Raw genomic sequence first — 24,861 nt, 5'->3', positions numbered from 1 at the left:
TAAATAGAGCAACCTTTTCTATGATTACAATTTTGTCAATTTTTTTCACTTTATTTTTCACTTTCACATCCTCTGGTTAGGGTGGACCTTAGCACGCTCATACCGCTGAGGTACAGGACTTTGGTCCTGAAGAATGCCTGGTAAATAGCACCACTTATGCAGAAACATGTTGACCTTACACAATGGGGCATAACTGAAAATTCTATTCTGTTTTTGAACCCCACACTTTGTTTTTAGCGTGTTTGATTGGCCAACTAATAAAAGGTTTTTTGGGACACAATCTAGACATTTTTAACCACCACATCTTAATCACTACACTTACACTTTCACTGTCACCCAATCAATCAATCCTGCTTCGCAGTAATTCTGGCATTGAAGCACACCGGGGAGTCACTCGGCCTCTCCTGGTGGGGCCCAATGATGAAGCATGTCACCAACTAGGTTGGTGAGTGAGGGCTTTCAAAATAATCTAGTAAGATTCTTCATGCTTTCTCTTCTCGTAAGAAGGCACACTCTTTAGTTGTTTTCATTACTTTGACTGGGGGACCAAGAGTGCTCCTTACTTAATTTTCCCTCTCTCTCATGTTGTTAACAAAGAACTAGAGCATATCCACAAGCGGACAGGGGCCCCCAGGATCTGGAGACAGCTCGAAGAGGCCCGGGCTCAACTAGCGGGACTGGATATTGACAGGGCTGAAGGCAATGCACTTAGACTCCGGCATAGGTTCTACGTGGGTGGTGATCGCTCTGACCGCCTTTTGGTGAGTAGCTATGGGGCCAGCGGCAGGAGTCGAAGATCTCCAAAGTCCTGGATATGGGGGGAAATGGGCGGACGAAGGACACACACATTGCAGATTCCTTCCTGGAATATTACCAGACCCTTTACACTGCACAAGATCTCTCACCGGATGCGATTTTGGCCTATCTCGTAGGGGCCAATACCACTTCTTTGACTCCCACACAGACCACAGATCTGGACCATCCAATTAAGATAGAGGAGGTAATCTCTAGTATTTCCAGTTTAAAACTATCCAAATCCCCGGGCCCAGACGGTTTCCTGCCCTCTTTCTATAAAACCTTTTGTCAAAGCCTTGGCCCGATCCTCAAGAGGCTTTTTAATGTGATAGGAAACACAACATCACCTCCCCGTTGATGCTTTATTCAGACATAGTAGTAATCCCCAAGCCCTGGAAGGACAGGACTCATTGTCTTTCTTATCGCCCCATCGCCACATCTCCCTTTTGAACATTTTCACCAGAATCCTTGTCAGTTGGGTTGGCCCTCTCCTTCCTGGGCTCATAGACCCTGAACAAGCTGTATTTGTGCCCTAAGGTCAGTGCAGCGACAATACTAGGAGGATCTTATATATTATCGATAAGGCACAGAGACACGCTGATGAAAGAATGCTCTTGGCAATAGATGCAAAAGAAAGCATTCAATAGGGTTCACTGGCCCTTTCTGGCGGCCACCCTGACCCAATTTGGCATAGGGGACCACTTTTAAAGATGGATCCTTACAGTCGCGGCCGGCATTACGGGCGGGTGGGGGGGGATGGGGTTGTCGCGCCGCGGAGGGGATGGGGGGGAGGCGGGAGGGGTTTAAGAGGAAAAAATAAATAAAATAAAAGTAATTGTAAAACTTACCGTCCCGCTTTCGGTGAAGTCCCAAGACTCCCGACTGCCGCCGTCCTACATTTTGAATTCCTTCAAACAGTGTGCTCATCATCATGAAGACGGCAGGCAGCCTCCCTTCCCTCCACCACAGCGCAGCGCTGTGATTGGTGAGGCTGCTGCCCCACCTGCGTCATTTTCTCTCTGTATGCTGCAGCATACAGAGAGAACAGGGAGAGTGGGCTGTGTTGCTCGAGGGCAGGGGGGAGTGGCTTGCCCACTGTTGTTAATACTGACTGTTTGGGCAGCCACTACCCTCTGCCCTCGAGCAACACCGCCCACCCCCAACCAGGAAGTTCTGCTTTCTCGCAGTGTGAGAAGGCAGAAACAAATGGTAGTTTTACCATTTATGTTTCTGCTTTCTCGCACTGCGAGAAAGCAGGGGGGCGGTGCCCAAACGCCCCTATAGAAGAGCCGCCACTGGATCCGTAGCAACTGCCCCCACCCAACAGCTACCATTTGAGTCAATGGTCAATCTTCCGCTCCTTTTCCTGTCGACAGGGGGACTAGAAAGGGTTGCCCATTGTCGCCCCTGCTGTTTGCCCTGTACATGGAACCCATGGCCAAGAGGGTGCGCATCAATCAGCAGATTAAAGGAGTCCAAAGTGGAGGAGAGCTGCATACTATAGGGCTATATGTGGATGATGTCATAGCTTCTGTAGAGGAACCTTTCACTTCACTGCCAGCCTTCTTTGCTGTGTTAGAGGCTTTTGGCTCAGCATCAGGTTTCAAAGTAGACATACAAAAATCACAAACTCTCAATCTCACTCTCAAGCCACAGACACTAGACACTCTACGACGTGCTTTGCCCCTACAATGGGCTTCTGCATCTATTCCGTATTTAGGACTTCAGATAACACCTACCATCACAGACACGGTTACCCTAAACTACCAAAACCTCACTCAACAAATCAAAACTGTCCTACGCCAGTGGCAATCCTACCCCTTATCCTGACTTGGACGCATCTCTTCCATCAAATGGCAATCCTCCCTAAGATCTTGTTTCTTTTTCAAGAGCTCCCGGCCTCCCCTCCGCCGAGGTAGCTAAATTGTCTACGGCAAGAAATCAATAAATTTGTATGGGCGGACAAACGTCTGGGCCTTCGCAGAGACCTTAGCTATTGAATTCACTATGAGGGCGACCTTGGGATTCCTGATCTCCTCTGTTATGACCAGGCAACCCAACTGAGGGTCTTTGTGGAATGGTCGAGGGCTGAATCTGAAATTAATTGGCTATTTATGGAGCGGACCTTGGCGGGCCAGGCATTACGGGGCATCCCATTTCTCCCTAAATACGTACAGCATAAATTGATATATCTTTCTCCCATCACTAAGGTATCATTGACAGTGTGGGATAGCCACGTGCCACAAAGGATCCTCACCACCTTTCCCTCACCCCTTACTCCCATAGCTAATAATCCAGATTTCCAGCCAGGCTCTCAGGATCCTTCATTTCAAGTCTGGGTGCAGGCGGGCTGCAGATCAGTTGGCCACTTATTTGATCTAGAAGGCCCACTTCCCTTCGAAGCACTCTGTACAGACTTTGCACTTCCTGAAATGGAGCGTTGGCACTACAGCCAAGTACGGCATTGGGTGCTGCAACCCTCTATCCATCCTGGGGCAGAAAGACAACTCATCCCCTTCGAACGCTGGCTCCGGTTGAGAACTTCTGATAAGCGACTGGTTTCAGACCTATACCGTCTGATAAATTCCACAACAGAGATTCCGAAACCCAAGAGCCAACTCTGCTGGGAGGCAGAAATTGGCAGGGAACTCACGACCAAAGAATGGGGATACATTTTTTACAGGGCACGGATCACTGCGCACAACATGGCCTGCATTGAGAAAGCCACAAAGATCGCAACTTATTGGTACTACACATCTTGCAGGATTCATAAATACAATCAGTCCAGATCTCCTGATTGCTGGCAACAGTGTGACTCCTCCGGTACACTACTACATATAATATGGGACTGTCCGAAGATCAGGCCCTACTGGAAACAGGTGCTCATGGACATAGACAGCAATCTAGACACAGAACTCTCTAGATTCCCAGTCTACGTGATCGTGGGGTTCCCGAACCCCCTCACTTTCCCTTTTAGGTCTCGACGAGGTAAACAAAGTGGTGTGGCACTATGTTCAGCCCTGAAAAACATCCTCTAACACTTGGGTGCTGCACTCATACCGACGCAGATGGGCTGATTACACCGGCTGTGATATATAGTTAGAATGGAATGCATCAGCTTGTCCTTAGCTAATCAGGGTTGGCCGTTCTCCACACTATGGGCACCATTCCTATTGTTGTTAACATCAGAATTCTAGGAGCTCACATTGCCAAAATATCTACCTACCGGAGGCTGCACAACGACCCCCAACACTGATTAACACTAACAATACACCCTGTAATAGACACAGCACGTTTTTAGCTTCTCTTTTTCTCTTCCTTAGTCACCAGGTCCGAGGGTGGGGCTGGGGGTAGAAGGGTCTTTTTCTGGGGTATGCTATATTTTTCTGAAGCAGGACCACCCTCCCAGGAACAGGAAGCAGGCAGCCTCCCTCCCCTTCCCTATGCCAATCAGAACGCTGTAATGACACCGCTGTGATTGGTGGGGATACCCCCCAGCCAGGGAGGCCATGTTCGAAAGGGCAGAGTGTGCATTACCTGGTTTGCTCAGCCCAGAGGGCCGACCAAACAGTTTTTGCTCCTTCAGGAGTGGGCACACGACTCCTCCCCTGCTCATAGAGCAGAACCCGCCTCCCTGCAACTAAACATAAAATTTAATAACAGGAAGTTATTACCATTGTATGTTTCTGCTTCTTGCACTGTGAGAAAGCAGTGGGGCGACGCTCCTCCGCCCTAGTGGAGGAGCCACCCCTGGCATCCAGGACCAAGAACAGGACCTGGCACAAAAAATAGTTTTTAGAACTAGAAACAGTTATTTCTTCACAAAATCTGTATGGTCTGGATTGCAGCGGTATCTTTGATAATTTTGGCTGGAAGTTAGTGTGGGTAAAAGCTTTGGAACTTTGCCGTCTAAAATCTACTTTATGGATACATCATTAATGTGTTTATACAAGGCCAGGGAGATTTGGGGGCAAACTATTGCTTGTCTATTAGGATGGCTGTCCATGCTTAGTCAGGACATGCTTTCACCCATTATTTATCGTATGCATGGATGCTGACAATGCCTCAACTGGAGTGTATTGGCCTGATCTTTGTTATTGATGTCAGTACACAATCTTGTAACATAATGCTATCAATGTTGGCAAGCATTCAATATTCAGGTAAGTGCTCACCCATATGTGCTTTTCCTATCGTCTCGAGCAGTGGTGTAATTGCATATATAGGTCAAATTATTTATCCTCTGCAAACAAAAAACACAATTCAAAAACTATCATTTGCAACGCCAAAAGCTCGAACTTTCACTAATGTGAGATCGATTGCATTGCAAATGCTTGTTCCTGGCTTGGAGCCTCCAGGCAGCTGCAGGTATTTAGGTTGATGCACATGATATTGGGACAGGCGTGATGTACAAAGCAGGAGGGTGGTATTTAAATGAACCTGAACTGTGTCCACGCATCTCCACAATCAGGCAGCTTCCAGTGCCCAGCCAAGCTGTCAGTGACCTGCTGTTATTGTAATCAATTACTCATTAGTTTATTTTCTCTTTTTCAAGTCCTAGACTCTAAGATAGAACATTCTGTAATGCATTGTGATTTATTTCAAATCCGACAACATTATTTCTAGACTCACCCTTCCGTTCATGAACCCCAGATGTTCTTTTTCTGGTTTTATAATGAATGTGCAGACCTGTTAAAACATTGGACAGCCATTAATGTTTTGGTCTCTGAACATAATGTGGATATAGTTTGTCTGATGAGAACTGATTTGATGACTGCATATCAGACGTTATTAAGGATATTAACTCCCCAATTACATTTGTTGATTGCATACTGATCCATGAAGAGGGGTGGGCCTTTGACATTTTAACAAGAAATGAACTCTACTGCACTATATTCGTATTTGTGTTCCTCTGGCTCTACCAACTTCCTCAGCCAGGCTAGTAGTCTGACACCCAGTGGACTTTTGCATTGGTTTTCAGACCCCCTCAAGGAGGTTCAGGACAGATGCATGTTTATCCCAAAGATGACTTTCACAAGCTTATTAAGATTCTGCTTTAACTCTTGTTTTGAGCGATCCTAGCTTTCATTCTGATTACTCTTCAACTATGAAGGTTACTAAATACATAGCTCATTTTACTTTATTTGACTTGGTTATATGTGCTCCCCTTTACCTGCACTTGAAGAACCGTGCCCTCGACATTATCTGTTTTTTACTCACCTCTCATACTATCCTTCCACAGTTCTTTGATCTGACGATTATTGTTTTCCTTTTGTTCCTGTTATTCTCAGAAGGCCTCTCAGGCAATATGTAGCTTCATCCCTGTAGTGGAGTCTTGGACAGATGTTTTGATTGAGGTGTTCACTTGCCTCATGCCTTCTGGGGCTGGACCATCAAGGTCTAATTCTCATCCTCCTTTATTATTAGGCCATGATCTTGCATAGAGAGCGTCAGCCTTAGATCAGGTTGCCCCGTTGAGGAGGACATCTTGTTGACAGGCTTGCCCCTTGTGCACTGGGTTTTCTATAAAGCTTGCTGCACTTAAACATTTGTTGTGCTCCTTAGAGTGAGTAACAGATTTACCATTCAATAAATGTACATTGATGTTTCGGTGACCCATGGAGCCAAAGAGGAACCAGGGCGCAGCAAAGCCCAGAATGTCAAGACATAAAGAAGGATCATCTCACAAGAGCTGCAATTATAGGTCTGAAGGCAGTTCACCTCCTTGATGTGTCATGATGCTACACGACTGAACGCACAATCATTCTTCCTAAATGAATTTGTGGTTCATGCAGTGAATGAAGGTCTACATGCATGGAATGATAGATGGAGGAAGAAGATGTGGAAGTCATAAGCAGAGAGACGGAGATGTTGAGGTTTTAGGTGGAGGATTGAAGATATGGAGGGATGGCGATGTGGAGGAGGGACCAAGATGCTGAGGCCTTAAGTGGAGGTATGGAGATGTTGAGCTCCTAAGACGAGAGATTGAGATGTGGTGGTCCTAAGAGGAGGGCTAGAGATATGGAGGTACTAAGTGGAGGGACAGCGATGTAGAGGGACGGTGATGTGGAGGAGAGATCGAGATGTGGAGGCAATAGGTGGAGGGATGGAGCTGTGAGAGAAACCGAAATATGGAGGTCCTCAGTGGAGGGACAGAAATGTAGAGGGACGGTGATGTGGAGGAGAGACCGCGCTGTGGAGGCAATAAGTAGAGGGATGGAGATGTGAAAGGAACCGAAATGTGGAGGTCCTAAGTGGAGGGACAGAAATGTAGAGGGACGGTGATATGGAGGAGAGACCGCGATGTGAAGGCAATAAGTGGAGGGATGGAGATGTGGAGGTCCTAAGTGGAGGGACGGAGATGTGGGGGCCCTAAGTGGAGGGATAGAGATGTGGGGGCCCTAAGTGGAGGGATAGAGATGTGGAGGTCGTAGGTGGTGAGACAGAGATGCAGAGGTCAAAATAAGTTGCTCACAGAAGACTCCAGCCTGTGAATTACATTAAGCATACCATGGCATAACATGTGGTCCAAGACCAAAGGCATTTATTAATTGCACCATAGGCAGAAAGGGGCAAAGCATCATGTACGTTATGCATGTGCGAACCGTTGGCACCTGTTGAAATCAAAACGAGCAGGCACTGGAAAATCCTCTCTTTTTTTGTGTAATGGAGTTTTTTAACTAAACTTCAGAAACACAGACAAAGCATGGGCACAGCACTGCAAGTTTCCTTAACACGCAGTACAGGTACAGCAGAAGTGGAAGCTCAACACAAACACGCACAAAAGACGCAGCTTGGCCCCTGGGGCAGTGCTCGCTTTTCTAATGCACAGACCAGGAAAAGCAAAGGCAGCAGTGCAACCTTCATTTACACAGGCACCAACACATCAGGTACTACAGTGCAGCAGCAGTACACCCATCACACACCAGTGTCTACAGCATGTACGCTATGTAAAAGGGTACCGCTGCCACATATCGAATTCATAATGACCAAGCAGTAGAAAATCCACCGTTTTTTAAAAACAAATTCTTGGACTTTTTGTTGGTAACAGAACTCTAGTGCAGGCTTGCACACATTTATTCTGGGCCTTATTCTTGAGACAAAGCTGTTTCTCGACTTTATCGTAAACCATTTTTACGAATTAGCAAAATGTATGTTTTTGCCTTCACCAATTCTGACATTAAGTACTGTAATATCCAAGGGGAACAAGATGGCTCTTCCAAAACACATGTAAGTTTGGATGTCGGCTTTCAGTTGCCAGCCTGCTTTTTGTAACGATCTGACCCAATCTTATCTCCTCAATCTGTTACAGATGCTCGCAGCAGAATATCCAGCCCTGATTATAGCCTATGTATTATTGCACTAGAAACATGGACTCAGATCACGTGGAAAATGAGTCTTTAAACCACCGATGCTTTACATATGCATATGTACATTAGTATTCTTCACTGTATATCATTCCCTTACCACGTCTACATATCACAGTGCATTATTGACTTTACCTGTGTTCTCTGAATTGGCACTTTGAGCACAGAGCTGGGTTCATTTCTTACTCTTATATGTCTCATTTGTAATTATAAATGATATATGCAACATCTGTTAAACTCATGCCTGTGTGTCTCTTTTCAAAAGTATTTTTCTATGTAAACTATTTATACACTGATTGTGCTCCAATATAGACGCATGACTGACTCATTGTTCATGAAAACATTCTTTTGAATTCTCTTGAATAAATGTGATTTTGCTAATTACCAGATGATCCTTTGCTTTCAGTTATGGTCTCATCTGGGGTGATGTTCTGTTCTGGAGGTCAACTCTGGCACATTGTGTAAAGGTCTCGAGGACGCTTCTGGTATATTTGGGTCCAGTACTGGAGTCCATATTTGAAGTGTTGTGTTCAGTTCCCCGGCTGCACCACCAATATGCATGATAAACTGCTGTGTGGGGACAAGATGTGTGGTAGAGGGGGCTAGGGTTCAAAACCTTTGAAAAGAGCGTGCCCCAAATAGAATGCAGCCTCGCATTAAAAGCTCAAGTTTGTAGCATTGATTGCAAGAGTATCTGCACAGTAGCACACCTTTCTCCAGTTTACCAGCTAAAGGCATCTAATGAGGCATATCCACAATGGCATTTTTCTAAAATAGAAGCATGGAGCAGGAAAACCATTTTGGATATAACCCCTTGAGACAAAGCTGCCCGGATCCTAAAAGATTAACAAGTATGGATATGAATGGGGAAGAGAGGTTGAGGAAGGGGTTGAGGTAGAGGTGCAGGTGGAGTGAGATGGGGAATGGGTGAGATTAGGAAGGGTGCGGTTGAGTTGAGGTTGAGATCAGGGCCAGGTTGAGTCCATCTGAAGAGGGGTTGAATTTGAGATGAGGTTAAAGTGAAATTGAAATGACCAGAAAGTATGGAGGTGGTGATGTTCAGGTTGTATCTGGTGGCACATTTAGGTAAGGTTGGGTTGTGGATTAGGTGAGGTTGATGGTGATGGCAAGAGCAATGAGATTGAAGTTTAGGTGTGGTAGAGGTGCTGTGAGGTTGATCTGAGGTTTAGGGTAAGTTGGCATTCAGTTAGTGGGAATGAGTCAGAGATAAGGTGAGGAGGGGTTGAGGTGGCAACGGGGTGATGCTGAGGTGAGGTTGAGGAGGTGGTGAGCTAGGCAGTGGTGCATCTCGAGCATCCAGTTCACTTATCTGATGCCAGGAAGTAGCCAGGGCATGCAATCCATCTGGGACAGACTTGCATGGATGACTTCTGCTGAATTGCCATAACACCAGGTCCTATCCAAGCCCTTTCTCGTTTATCCAGCATCTCTTACACACTGACCACTGTGTACGTGCAGGTTGGAAATGGACACAGGAAAGTACAGGGTTTGTAATGTCTTGGTCTAGGCAGGACAGTAAAATGTAATCCGACCTATAGTGCCCTTCCTTTACACACCCATGAATATAAGATGATGGTAGATCTGGGGGAAATGTGGTGATATGTCAGTCTGTGGCCAATGACTGAAACATCTACTGTACTAGGCTTCAAGGAGCTTTGTTGCAGCCTTCACAGACCACATTTTAGTTACAGCATTGATGTCTCTGGAACCAGATGATCTGTGAAAGTGCTGAATTCAGTGTCAACTGCAAAAGCAACAAGGTGATGGAAGGAATGTTTGAAATAATCTCATCCACAAGTGTTTGCTCTGGGCTGCATTCCACAGCATTTTTCCCCACTGTGCCATTCTAGGCAGAGACCTGCCTTAGGCAAATCAGTCTTGGTCCTGATCCTATAGGAACAGTTCAGTCAGGACTGGCAGGCCAAGTCCCCTCCAGATGGGAAAACAAGCAACCCCAGACTGGTTTCGACCTACTTAGTTCTCTACAGTGAGATATAGCTTGAGTCATATGGCACAGTGAGCATGTGGAATCATGATCTATCATCGTGATTTCAGGAAATATATCAGGAACTCCTGTCCCTAGTAGGCCACCATATTTCCTGGTAATATGCACACTGATGAATGAATGTGTAGAAGCTTTTTGTAAACTACAAAAATAAACACATTGAAGAGACTTACCTCACAGAGCAGGTGTTTTGAACTATTGTCAGTCCAGTTGTTCTCTGCATGGGCACATTGAATACACCCAAAGTTAAACATTTTCTGTGAGGTTTAGCTTTCCCCAAGTTGTTTGCCTGGACTTGTTCCAGATGTCTCACATATGGATTTGTATCTTCTGTTGGCACACACCTACATTGAAACCCTCAAAGATAATAATAGATGTACTACTGATGGTCCATGTCCTACTAATAGCTTCTCTCTCTGTTGCAAATTATTATTTTGCAGGTTTTTGCATCTATCTATTTATTGTTATTTGATTGTGTTTCTAGTTGATAACCCCCTACCAGCCCAACAGGCCCCTCCGTTCAGCATTCTCCTCCCTCGCCCTACTGCCCAGAATAAAGAGAGCTAGATGCGGTGGACGCTCTTTCTCCTACAACTCCACCAAGCTTTGGAATGCTCTTCCCCTATACATGCGGACGGAGCCCAATCTCCTACCCTTCCGCAAACTTTCAAAAACCTTACTTTTAACAAATACCTCTAAACCGCTGAGTCCTTTCCTCTGTCTGCGTCCATCTACAGCGCTGGGATGCCTCAGGGTAGCTATTGCGCTATATAAATGTTTTTTTCATTTCATTTCAGTTGTTGCTGTTCCTTTTTGAAAATGCCCGTTCTAACATTCGGATCCAATACATTTCTAGTCTGAACTGTGTTTCTTATGTCGCTGGAGTGACAGTGACAGTGTGCAGGGGTTTTCATAGTATGAGATCTTAACTACTGATATTCTTAGGAGAGCTCCTATTGGTTGTGATTTGTGACAGTAACTCTACTTGTGTACTGTTATACCAATCAGGCAGTGCCAAAGACTGGATTCCATTTTTTGTTTGTCAATACTTGGTGAAGATCTTTACCCACCTCCACTTTAGTTCCTGCTTCACTCCCTTACCAGTAGAGTGCCACAGAATTCCCCCGCTTACCTCTCTTTTTTAACATATCTCTTTTCCCTCTTGCCATTCTGATTCAGTCGTCTTTTTTACCCATGGCAATGAAACCCTGATTTTCTTCAGTTAAGAGTGCCCGGCATAGGTTCATAAGTGCTGGATCCAAGCCTGCTTTCAGGACATCTATATAAGATGCATTTCAAAACAAGAGTGCAGCCAGACAATTAAAATACCACTCACTTTGAGTCAAACCTTTACGGACACTGAGTGTGTGAAGCAAGTAAGCGTGATACTTCAAAGATTTGTTCTCTTCACTTGTACATTCTCCGATCTATCCATTCATTGTCCCACCCTTTCATTCATTCACTCTTTCATCCTTCACTGTATCCGTTCATTATTCCAATACTCCATTGGCATTCAATCTATCCAATAGCACACAGATTAATTCACCCGTTCTTTCACTCACCCCTATACGTTTCCATCAGTCTATTCATCTATCCTTTCATCTTACCATCCATCCAATAATGATTTCCTTCACACATCGATCCTTCCCTCCATTTATCCATCCTTTCACACTTCCCTCCACTTGTCCTTACAGCCTTTCATCCGACCTTCAGTCCACCCTTCCCTTTTAATTGATTAATTTGCACTTCCATACAACCTTTCATTCTTCCATCCTCAGATGTTCCTTCATTGTTTTCAACCTTTTTTATCTTCCTTTTCTTCTGCAGTCTCTATCTACCATCATTTTAAAATTCGCTCGTATGTTTTCTCATATTGTCCTTCTTCCCACATTCACTCTATTTGCTGTGGTGTCTGTTCTTTATAGATATTTTCATTGTTTCTTTGTCTCTTTCTTTCCCTGAACTGGACTCACTTAACAGCTCCTGACCCCCACCTCTTAGCCCTTTCCTGCCCTTACCTTAGAACATTATGTGAGAGCTTGTCTGCAGGCCTGCAGACAGAATAGGTCAAATATAAAACTAATCAACTTTCACCAGAACCCAGATTACTGTGCCATTGAATGTAGTTGCTACCTACTTAAAATACTAAAGCGGGGGACTCCCCATGTCGCTTTCCATACAATTTCGCTGAATGGAGCTAATTTGCATAGTTGGTGGTTATCCTATGGATCTGGCATGGACCAAACTCCCCTGCTCCTACATTCACCAAGATCAATCCTTCCTAGTAAAACTGCCTATTACATTTTTATCTTTTGGCAATCCACTTTTGGAGGCAGCACAAGGGACTGACACCACCACTGGTGCCAGCATCTCTAACACAGAAACTGTCCACGCGTCCTGCACCATCAAAAATTATGAGGATCCTCAGCTTGAAGAGCTAGTGAAAACATCATGCTTCTCTATTTAAAACAGCTCAGCCAACCTTTGGCTTCATGCCTTTCTCTTGCAGAGCACGACTGTAGTGGTGTCTTATTGATTAGATTTTGGCCACAACTTCTGTCTTAACTTTCCTATTCACCTACAGTGGACTGAAAAATTGGCTGTGTGCTTACTCATCAATGCTTGATTATGTAAAACAAAATGGGAACTGGGATGAGTTATATTGTTAAAAGATAGGTTTTCAGATGCATCCTGAAGATGGTATGTGAAGCAATGGTTCAAAGTGCAGTCAGTAGTTTATCCATGCTTTAGCAGTAAAGTGGCAAAAGAATTACCTCATACAATAATTTTCTTCGTGATATGGATCATAGCTATTTAGTAGAGGCAGACCGAAGTGAGGGAGATGAACTTCTGAGTTACCTGGCTAAGCTGCTGCTATCATTTTTATTTGCAAGTCAGTCCTCCATCAGTTCATTTCCATTTAATTCCTGCATCTTTTATACAGTTCTTGCATCCATGGGCGTCTTTAGAGATACTAAGGCGCTTCAAATCCTGTGTTCCGCATCTGAGGAAACATCAACTAATGGAAGGATTTGCAGGCCTTCACTCTGACTGTGAGGAGTATGTTCTCACCACTTGCTCATACTGTCACATGGAGTGCGCTGCAACCTGCTTGTTCTGCCTGTGCATCATGGCACGCGTTATCAACTGTGACTCTGCAACAAGTCCACCATGTGTGCACGTCCGTGCTTACAGTCATTAGTCTTCTAGAGCGAACATCTACGAGTTAAGCTGCTCTTGAATGGCGATTTCCTTCAAAAGGAGCATTTTCCACAATTCTTCTTGGGGTCACATGATCAGGCAGACCTAAAATTCATTATGGAGTGGATTAGTTAACATTGATTCAAAACACAACCATACAGCATCACAAGCACTACACTGCATGGTGGACTACGGTGACTACTTTTGTTGTTTACATTTAATTATTTTTAAGCTTTCTCTTAAGCAAAATACCTCAGTGACTACCTTTATTATTTGAGTTCATTATTTTAGCTATCCTTGAATCAATCCTTTTCTCATAACAAAGAATGAATTAATTAGAACTAGAAAAGATACCTACCGTCCATCAGGAATCTATCCTGCTGGGACGACAATAGTGACGACATTCGTTATTTTGTTTTTTTGTTTTTACTATCTACTTAGTGTACTATACCTTTGTTTTAAGTCTTCTAAATATCACAAAACTTGTCGCCACCTAGTGTTTAACCTTGTCCTAGTGAACCGGAAACTGCGTGGGAGGACTGGGTTTAAAATGTATAGACTCGCTGCAGGAAAGGAAAGAATGGTCGGTAAAAGAAAGCAAGCTAAATTGTTACATTCATTTGGTAAGGAAGGTCCAAGAATTTATCACACATTTCCTGATATTTTAATGCAGGAAGAAGGTGATAACCTGTACTTGTATTCTAAGATGTTAATGCAATTGGATTGTTATTTTAGAGTATTATGCGTTCTTTTCAAGGGTCCAAGTGGATGATGCTTAAGGACAGATGCTGAAGGGTGTTATTGGTGAATTGTGCATTTACTGGTAACCAAGATTAACACATTTGTGATGAGATGATGATGCACACTTCAAAAAAGTCTATTGGAAAAAGACTGTGGATTGACCAGATTCTAACATTGATGGAGGATCTGAATATAGCTAGAGAAGAGGAATTAACATCAAGGTGTGTTAGGATAATGATTGAAAATAAACTTAACAATTATAAGTATACAGATGCCCTGAAAGAAGGTGTGGTCAAACCTGTTCAGGTTAACGCTGTCAAATGGAAGTCTAATGTGGGGGAAAACTTTTATAGAAATAGAGGTAAGGGTAATGACAAAGCCAAGGGAAAGTCGAAAGTTACGTAAAAAAATTCAATGGGTAGCACAAGTCCCTGGGACAATGATAAGTTGTGCCCGGAAAGAAATGTTTCATGCATGAAGTGTAAGACACTGGGTCACAATGCACAACTGCGAAGAAGGCAATGATACACATCTTCTTAGTCTTGTTGATGAAGATATTCAACATGATGTTAATGGTGAGCATTTGTTAACTAAACTAGATTATGACAAGAAAGATGTTTGAAAATAAACTATCCTAAGTGCAAGATTGAAATTGACGGCAATTGGTTGCAAAGGTTGCTGGATTATGGAGCTCGGTATGCTAGAATATATTTGGAACATTTTGTAAGAGATTGGGGTTCCAAATCCAAACAATTATGTGATTATGACATAAAGTTGAAAAAATATAGTGGGGAATAGGTTGATCCTTAGGGGTTCTTTATTGCAAATATTGTCTATAAGTATAGGAAAATGAATGGTATAGTGACAGCTGCTAAGTAAGGTGCACGCCTGTTAGGTTTAATTTACCAAGCTGCCATGGGTATGCAGCTTTATCTTGGAACTGTAGAACAAATTGCCCCAGTGAATTGAAACTTTTGAATTAGAGAATATCGTGCAAATGTTTCTAGGTGTTTTTCTAATAAATTGGGAAAACTGTGAGGTTTTAAATACAAGATTGCGTTGCAGCGAGGTTGTTAACACAAGATTCACAAGGTGTTTAATCTACCTTTTGCTTTGAAATTGCGGTAATGCCAGAAATAAAAAAAAAGAGAAAAGATTCAGAAATAATGGAAGGAATCACATTTTCTGAGTGGTTGACACCCACTGTAAAGGTACATAAATCCTACCAATTGACTTGAACAATGCCATTTAGGTAGACATACATGCCTTATGAAACATCAATAAAATGCTAGACACCAATGGGCACAGTAATTGATTCGCTACAATAGGCTTGTCTTTAGCATTTCACCAGATTGAACTGTACCCTGCATTTCAACATCTGAAATAATTAATCACACCATTTTGTGCATATTGATACAAAATAAGTCCATTTGGGTTAGGGTCTATGTTATCAGTATATCGAAGGCTTATGCAAAAATTGTTTGACGGTGTTAATGATGTTTGTGGTTTTCAGGCTGACATTTTCATTTTTGCCAATGATGAAAAATCATCATGATCATGACCTTCCATCCAAAAGATCATGATGGTAGGTTAAAGGAGGTATTACAGATTTTGCATGACAATGGGTTGACTGTTAATCATGAAAAGTGTAAATTAAAAGTGAAAAGTGTTACATATTTAGGTCCCACAATTTATAATGATGATATAACACCTAAAGAAAAATTGCTCGATAGCATTGCCAGTGCCAAGGCACCCAGTACTAAGGACAATGGGGATCATTTTTAGGTGTTGTTGACTTTTATTCTAAGTTTGACAAACATTTTGCAGATAAAACCAAAACTATGAGAGAACTGTTGAAGAAAATCAAAACATTTTAATGGCTTAAGTCCTGTCAACTAGAATTAATAAACATGCAACACAAAATGTCTAAAGCATCCCATTTAGGCAGTTTTAAATTGTCATATAAGACAATAAAAAGAGTTTATGGTTTGTGTTCTGTTTTTTCACAAGTGCAAGATGGTGATGAAATAGGAATTGAGTATGCTAAATGTACTCTATTAGTTATTGAACAGAATTATTCTGTCCTCGAAAGAGAAGCTTTGGCATTTTTCTGGGCCACTAGACATTTTAGATCATACGTATGGGGCATACTATTCATTGTAAGAACTGATCATAAGCCATTAATCCATTTGCTATCTACAAGAGGGTCTGGTGTAGTTTCACCAAGAATAGCCAGGTGGTGAGCAAATCTTGAGGAACATATACTTACTATGCAGTATGTTTCGGGGAACTAGAATGTATTTGTTGATGCCTGGTTGAGAATCCAGGTATCAATTAACTCATGTAATAATTCTTGGCATGATTTGGAAGAATATGGATGGGTTTCAACTGTGCAGTGCACAGATGTGAAAACCATATCTACCAAATAATGGAAGGATGCTGTTATCAATGATGCTGAGATAAAATCCTTGTATAAATTAAACAAAGAGGTTTGTCCTTCTCAATTTGTTGCTTAGCAAGGTTACGTGAATGTTAAAAATGAACTCAGTGAGTAGAGTAGTGGATTTTGGTCATCATGGTCACTTAGGCAGAAGTAAAGCCAAAAGCCGAATCACGGAGTCATTTTGGTGGCCTGGTATGGATAAAGATGTGTAGAAAATTTCAAGGAGTGCTTATTATTTACCAATAGTGATAAAATACACAAAACATGTATTCAGCCACTTCAACCAGCGGATGAATTATCCCAATAGACTCTGGGTCAAGTTAGACATGGATATTATGGGCCCCTTTGATGTCATGGGTACTCATAATAGATTTGTTCTGGTGATGGTGGATTAATATTCCAAGTGGTTTGACTTTGAGTTTGTAGGAGAGGTGACAAGTCAAATTATTATACCGTTTATGGAAAAGGTGTATCTCAATGAGGGTTAACTGGCGGAAATTGTAATGACAATGGGCAACAGTTCTGCTCTGTGGAAGTAAGTGTGTATTTGTCACAAGGGAATATAAATCTCTGGGGAAAGGAGAAAGGACCCAGGTGGTCTAAAATTTGTTGACACAATTTGGCTATGTTATGTATCTTGAAGAACGCCATTTGGTTTACCTTGTGTTGTATGAGCATTTGTTTGTACCTCAATAAAACATATGAATACAAAAAAAAACTAAAGGAATGTAATTCATTATAAAACTGCGGTACACAATCCCAGGGCCAATGGTCTTGTCACAAAGGTAAAAAGGCTAATTAAGGAGAGCATTCATATGGATGTGGCAAATGGTAAGAATACTGTAGACCATGTGAGGCAAATGATGTGGTCGTATAGGACTACTGTGAATTTCACAACTGGGCAATCTCCTTTGAAATTATAGAAGATGACCAACCCCAAGCTGGCTGTTTCCATGCATGTGTGTGATGAGAAGATTGACATTTATGAAGCCAAATTATACAAAAAAGAGTTGTGGCTAAACAGGAATTGTATAAATAAATTATGATAAACAGTTCAGATTAAATAATTTTCTGGTATCAGTGGAGCCGAAAGTCAACATCAAGTTGCCATGGTGTGTTTGTAAAGGTTGATCTACACTGTCCAAATCCAAGGTTGTGAAGAGAGTAAGAAGAAATTATGTGGAATTGGAGGATGGCAACACATGGAGTAAAGGTAGGTTTGTTAAGTTCAGTGAGGGAAGGGAAGCTTCCGATGTGGTAAGAGAGGTGCTCTTAGGGCATTTAAGTTTTAGGGGTAGAAGAGAGATCAGATTGCAGTCTAAATATAACTATTTTATTTGTGAGTAATGCAGGCTCTTCCCTCAAGCCCGTCTATGCTATCAATCTGCTATGGAATGATGTAATGTACAGTTATACAGTGTCAAATTGCCACTGCATTTTGCCACAGCACTTGTCAATGTACATATATGCTGCCTCTATTAGGTGTTTCAGTTTCATTTATGCATATGTAGATAGCACACTGTAGTCACTGCAGTTATAATGTTTTATATATTTAAGTTCTCCCAAATTCATTGTTTCCACATCATATTCCCGACCCTTATACATAGTATGTTTATATTCCTTAAGAGTGGAAGATACATATTCTTCTTGCATCACCTCAGAATGGTGCATTTCTCAGTGTTAGATTCTTTCCTGCAGCTGGGTGTTAGGTTCAGAATGCATGGCAGTTGCTGGGCTGGCTACTCTATGAAGGGCTGCATTTAGTCCCTTATTGAACTTGGTGTTCCTTGGACACCTGTGTTTGTTTTTCACTGGGGTACCGTCAGAAGGATCACAACAAGATGGCTAAATGACAAGTGAACCCTCATCTGGGAACGCTATCTAATAAAAAAGCCTACGGGACTCAGAGCCCAATAGTGAAGTATATTTGACTAAAGCACTTGATGTATTGACTGAAAATATAGTGATTGTTGAGGTTTCTATACCGTCTGTATTGGTGGCAAGTCCTTTAACCAGGAATTCTACTTCCACCAACTTTTCGCTCCCTGCGATAGCAAAATCAAACATTTGAGAACTGATGATAATGGCGTTTGTTGAAGCCTTGCTGTTGAAACGGCTTATAAGATATTTTTTGGTAGGTAGGGCTTACTTCCAACACTCTGATAAACATCATGTGATGATGTTAAGGTTTTTGCAACACCCTAGGCCATTGTGTCATGGTTTACATGAATTACAAGTATCTACTTTGGATCCAAAACGGTCTACAGCTTCAATTACAAACCACAAACTTTCCACTCTAGGTGAAACTGAGGTGGGTACAGGGTCAGGACCTGACTTGGACATCAATGGGGAGAAAGGTTGCGCCACCAGGATGGGATACAGTGAATGGTAAAGAAAAAAAAAATAAAACCTTCTGCCTCAAGCAAGTCCTAATGTGATAAATTAACTATTGTCTCTAAACTTAAGGGGTATCAATTAGTTACTGAAGCATACATCAAATTCTGTAGTGAAATTGTGCAATATTAGGACGCGGCACAGTGTGCCTTGGGTTGGTCCATTTTCAAGAGATTTTCTGGTGATTGTGTGGTGCTAGCCTTAAGAACACCACAAATGGCGGCTGTTTACATCTATATTGACAATGGGCCAACCAGAACTAGTATCAAGAAGATCCCAGTATGCTATTTAATCAGTTCTGATTGAGCATATTAAATTCAACTTTATCCCCAAACTATGTAATAATCTCTTTTAAAGGGTGATTGTGAAAGACTGTTGGGTAATGCAGGTGACCATGGTAAGAATTCAGTGAGAGAAAAAAGTGTCTCCACTCGGCCAGGCAGGAGCAGGACTCAGGGGCACTCAGCCGCAAGGCCTTGTATTAATGGCAAGCTGGTCCCACGAGCAGTGAACGAATTGACCACAAAAAAGGGAACGTGCACTCCAAGTAGAGTCGATATAGCTGATTAGAAAATTCTTCTTTTATTCATATTCGTTTTTTCATAAAAAAGGCACAGCCAACGCGTTTCGTTCCCCTAGTGCCATGGGAACTTCATCAGGGCTAACTCACAATATGCATAGGTATAGGTTACTTGTACCCAGAGAGCGAATATCTTCAAAAAGAGGTTACCAAAGTTCAAATTGTCTGAAAATCTATTCAATTTTCTATAATATATGGGGGTGCGTCCTTTCCAAGGTAGGAACCACGTTCACTATATCAATGATTCACCCACAGTATCACAAACTAAATTCACAGTTCTGTAATCGTACTCTCACACACCGTACTCTTGAAATCTGGCGTGTTTCCAAGTCTTACAGTGGTGTCCACTGTATCGATGAATCGCCCTTAGCCGTCTAGGGAATCGGGTCCCCAGTATCTATAATCTGGTGGTCGCGCCCCGTAGTGTGAATCCGGATATGCCGGATTCATAAATTTCATGTTATTATGGTTAAGGAAAACTGTAAGGAGGAACACCCGGAATAACAGAAATAAGAAAGTTCCTAAACGAGAGGAGATAAGCAAATAAATTCAGATTGAACCAACTGTATAAATCTGTCTACACAGCCAATTGAATAAAGCTGGTAGCAAAGTAACCAATATAGTCTGTTTTTAAATGAAAAAAATGTCCTGAAGAAGGTGACGATCTCTTTCACCGAAACGCCGCGTCAACATATTTTTTCCTTTTACGAATTTTCTCTGTATGAATTGTTTTAAGATCTTATTGTTTTTATGATTAAAATGATGTTTTTAATAATACAACTAGAAAAGCTTTATAAATAAAAACATAGTATCCATCTCTCTGTTCTCTCTGCCCTTATTGTATCCTGTTGATCATCATTTGTACAATTAGCAAAACTGTATGATATGTAAATTTGTTAATCTGAATGAAACTCTAAGCCCCACTCAGAATAGTTCTTTTCCCCTAACCCACATCTTTTGCTTTTATCGTGGATGGGTGGTGGGAAACTGATGAATGGCTTAATTGTAGTGAGGATCATGTAAAATGGTTACGAATAAAAAAAAATCTGTTTTTTGGCATCCATTGTACCCATGAATGCAAATGAATGCAAAACAATACCAAACATTACCTGACACAAATCTTCTGCTTCTCCTGCAGGCTTCGGCATGACCACGCCAGCAACGGTAGGCGGCAAGATCTTCCTGATCTTCTATGGCCTGATTGGCTGCGCCGGCACCATACTCTTCTTCAACCTCTTCCTGGAGCGCCTCATCACAGTCATTGCCTTTGTCATGAAGTCCTTCCACGAGAGGCAACTGCGCCGGAAAGGAGTGCTGCCTCATGACTCCCGGAGGGCATCTGGCCATTCGGAGGTGGACAGCTTGGCGGGCTGGAAGCCATCGGTGTACTATGTGATGCTGATCTTGTGCCTGGCTTCCATTGTCATCTCCTGCTGTGCCTCGGCCATGTACTCGCCCATTGAAGAGTGGACCTACTTTGATTCGCTCTACTTCTGCTTTGTGGCCTTCAGCACTATTGGTTTTGGGGATCTTGTCAGTAGCCAAAATGCCAATTACAAGAGTCAGGGACTCTACCGGTTTGGCAACTTTGTCTTCATTCTCATGGGCGTATGCTGCATATACTCTTTGTTCAACGTCATATCCATTGTGATAAAGCAGTGCATCAATTGGATATTAAAAAAACTTGATTGTGGGTGCTGCCAACGATGCCAAAGAAAACTCTTCCGGGCTAGGAGGAACGCTGTGATGCCCGGCAACATCCGGACTCGACGCAACATTTCCATTGAGACCGATGGGGTGAATGAGAGCGAGGTCGATGGGCGCCGGATGTCCGGTGAGATGATCTCTATGAAGGACTTCCTGGCCGCCAACAAGGTGTCACTGGCCATCATGCAGAAGCAGCTCTCGGAGACTGCCAATGGCTATCCCAGGCCATCCGGCACGACCTCCCGGCACAACGGCTTTTCTGGGGGTGTTGGGGCTCTGGCAATCATGAACAACCGGCTGGCAGAGACCAGTGTAGACAGGTGAATGAAAGCCCCATGAGTGGGGTAAAGTCACCGGAGCGCCTTTGAAAGAGATCAGACACGGGTTGCAGCAATTCTCTGAGCATTAGTTGGCCTTTCAAGTGGTGGCATTTGTTTGCACTTTGATACAGAATCCAATCCCACTTCCTCCACCCCCTTCCCTTCTTTCCACTTGAACAGACACTCTTGGGAGATAGGCTCCGTTCCAAACATATGATTTCATAAAGCAGTAAGCTTCCGATTTTATTTTGTTATTAGGCTAACGTTGACATCATATTTCAAAACATGAAATCGAAACAAGACTGCAGTACTATCTCCAAAAATCTAATAATCGATGTTGCACTATTGAATTGTTTTATCAAAGCACCCAAACATAGTATATAGGTTATATTTTCTACCCACTCTCGTCTTTTTGTTCTCTTTTTCTCTCTGTGCTGCTTTCTAACTCGCTCTAATTCTCGCTCTCTGATATTTTTTCTGATTCTTCAACCTTTGAGTGTAATTCTCCGAGCCTCCAAAGAGTAGGACCTTAAAGACTCACTAGGCGGAAGTGACGGAGCGTCAGATAAACATAGCCGCATTGCAATAGGAAGGCTTGTAGATATGACGCAGGTATGAGTAGGTTGATATGGCTCTTAATGCTGCTAGGAGGATAGTTTAGTTCTCCTTTCTGATGAGCATCCCAGGGAGGATGGTTTGATTGGAGTTCATTACATTAGAACATTTTAGCCTTTATGTATTAGTAGAACCATCCCACCTCACATGGGGGGCCAGAGTCGGGCAGGGTTTGGGGGAGCCCTCAACTAGTGGAAATGATTGAGGAGTGTTGCATAGCTGCAAAGTTTCCCAAGTCCATGCGTGAGGAGCTGCTCTGGTCCAGATTTTTTTTTTTTTGTATTCTGGGACTTGCATTTCCTGGTTTACAATGGAATGAAAAAGCCTACAAGACCCAGCACTGAAAGAAAAATTCTGGACTGGAGCAGCTAGTCATGCGTCTAAATTGGAAATTTGGCAGGGCTGGAGTTGCCAAAGGATTTGAAGGATGGTGCAGGCCCCTGCAGCTCACATTGGGAAGAAATGTTGGACTGGAACAGAAAATAGTCCAGGGCACCAAAATAAAAGTTGACCCATTAGCGAATCAGATAGCTTAAAAACTGACCCATATTTGCAAATCAGGGCAGTTTTCAACTTGTAAAGACAAGCTGTCAAGGTGTTGTGCAGGGTATGGGAGACTTCATGCTTTGTGATTGCTGCAGCCAATGTTTGTGGTAATATCAGGGAAATCAACATAAACCAGGCCCATAAACAGGCAAAAAACTAGCCACCCGTTGACATGTCAGACCAGCTCTTCAGGCACTGCCTGATTGCCCTGTAGGCCAGTCTGACCATTATGAGAGGCAATGTTTCTCACTCCAGTGCAAGGTAACAGAGGGATCCCCTTTCCTCCAAATAGAGTGCAGCCTCTGCAGCCTTTTCATCATGCTCCAAGTCCACTGAGCCAACGGGAATAGCGACAGTGTTACATGGAGCTTCAAGCAAAGGCACGTGTGCAGCCTCGACTAGCCACACCCCCTTGTTTTCTTTAAAATTTATATAGTGTATCTATCTTACCCATGTCAGCAGAGAAGTTGTTTTATATATACCCTTTTCTGAAGCAATACTTTCTAATGTTACTCCTGGGTAGTGCTTAATTTGTCAAACAATAAGTGCCAAGGCCTTTTTCAAGAGGCCTCTGCAAGGTGCATCACCCATTGCCCCTGTCAGCACGGCCAATGAAAGTACCAACAGAACTGCTAACCATCACACATTTACAAGTGTAACAATTCGGACTATTCCAGGCCCCCAAAGCTATAAAAATGGCTGGGATGGCAGGTATTTCATTTTTTTAATGTACATTCAGTTGATAAACAACTGTTTTTGTGCTCATCTATAAATTAGATAAGCAGCTCCACCATGTGGCAGACTGCCATAAGTGCTGGTGTTGACAATTAGGTGCTGGTGTGGAGCACCAAAAACCACCGGCTCAAATTAAGCATGGCTCCTGGGCATTGGCTGCATCCTTTTTTTTTGTAGACCTACATAACTATGTCTTCATTCCCTTCAAGAATGTGACTCTCTCAATCATAATCTGCTGCAACTCCTTTCCTGAAATTTATATTTGTTTATTAAATTTGTGAGCTTTCCCTACAGTCCGTGAAGCATTCTGGGCCACTGGCAACTCTTTCTGTTGGCCTGGTCACTTTCCACTGGTCCACATTGCCCTCGGGGTAATGAAGGTGGGAAGCTGATGAGCTGCACTGTGAGTGACTCATGGCTCCTGGACGTCGGGGCTTTATCAGATGCATTCCACCAAAGCCGCCTTTCATTTGTCTGCGGTTGGCAGTGAAGCATGGCTGCCCTTGCCATCACCCCTCGACACACACAGGTGGCGTTATATTAAGGGAATGGTGGGCTAGGAGTGGGACAGCCAGTGCATGCCATCTGTCTCAAGGCGGTGGAGGAGGTGGTGCACCCAGTCAGCCAACAGCAGAGAGACCACTACTGCAGTAGGGCTATGTCTGTGGGAAATAGTTGGCATCTCTTTCTCTCTCTCTCTTTCTCTGACTCTTCCGCCAGAAAGTCCATCGTGTGCTTAGGTTAGAACATGTAAGAAGGTACAGGATGTTCAGCAAAAATACCACATTAGAATAACCTGGGCACATTTGAGCATCCTGGCCATTAGCACATAAGAGCACAAGTGTCATGTTTGAACACAGCTACCCCAGCTCATAAATGCAACCATAGCATATTTGAGTATGTCAAACCAAAAGGCACCAAGTGCAATCTTGATGTCAGAGCATGCCCAGCCAACAACAGAGAGCAACAAAACAAAATTGTAATCTGACTTTTTGATGCGTTCAAAATTTTACATTTCCGACGTAAGAGAAGCCCATGCATGTCTGATCCCCACCACCCCGTTGCATGAGAAAAACTCTATCATTTTTTTAAACGATGCCTGGCATATAACCCATGCTAACTTAGTGTAATTCATAGTTAAGCATCATCACTTGCTTATAAGAGCACCCCGACATATTCAATTACTACTGTCATCTAAAAGAACATGAAACTTAAATAATTTAGTAGTTCTACCTTGAAAGGCTTTCAATCTGATTTAATCTTTGGAAAGATGCACCCCTGCCCTCCAGATACAGAACTTGAGTCGATTCTTCACCTGTACTGTGTTTAGCACTAAAATCACTGCTGCTTATACCTCTTCAAACACAACCCAGGGTCCTTCTTATCATGTGCTT

General features: G+C 42.9%; 1 protein-coding gene across 1 annotated transcript in view; it reads left to right on the top strand.

Annotated features, from left to right (window-relative positions):
• The window catches only part of KCNK13 (potassium two pore domain channel subfamily K member 13), a 414,075-nt gene extending 392,101 nt beyond the window's left edge, over positions 1–21,974 (top strand). The window contains exon 2 of the mRNA XM_078660062.1: positions 20,683–21,974. Coding sequence (XP_078516188.1) covers positions 20,683–21,575 — 893 coding nt within the window. The 3' untranslated portion in view covers positions 21,576–21,974. The remainder of the gene's footprint in view (positions 1–20,682) is intronic.
• Positions 21,975–24,861: the final 2,887 nt, after the last annotated feature.

Source organism: Lissotriton helveticus, chromosome 9 (genome assembly GCF_964261635.1).
Source record: "Lissotriton helveticus chromosome 9, aLisHel1.1, whole genome shotgun sequence".
NCBI lineage: Eukaryota > Metazoa > Chordata > Amphibia > Caudata > Salamandridae > Lissotriton > Lissotriton helveticus.
This window is presented reverse-complemented; position numbering and strand designations above follow the sequence as displayed.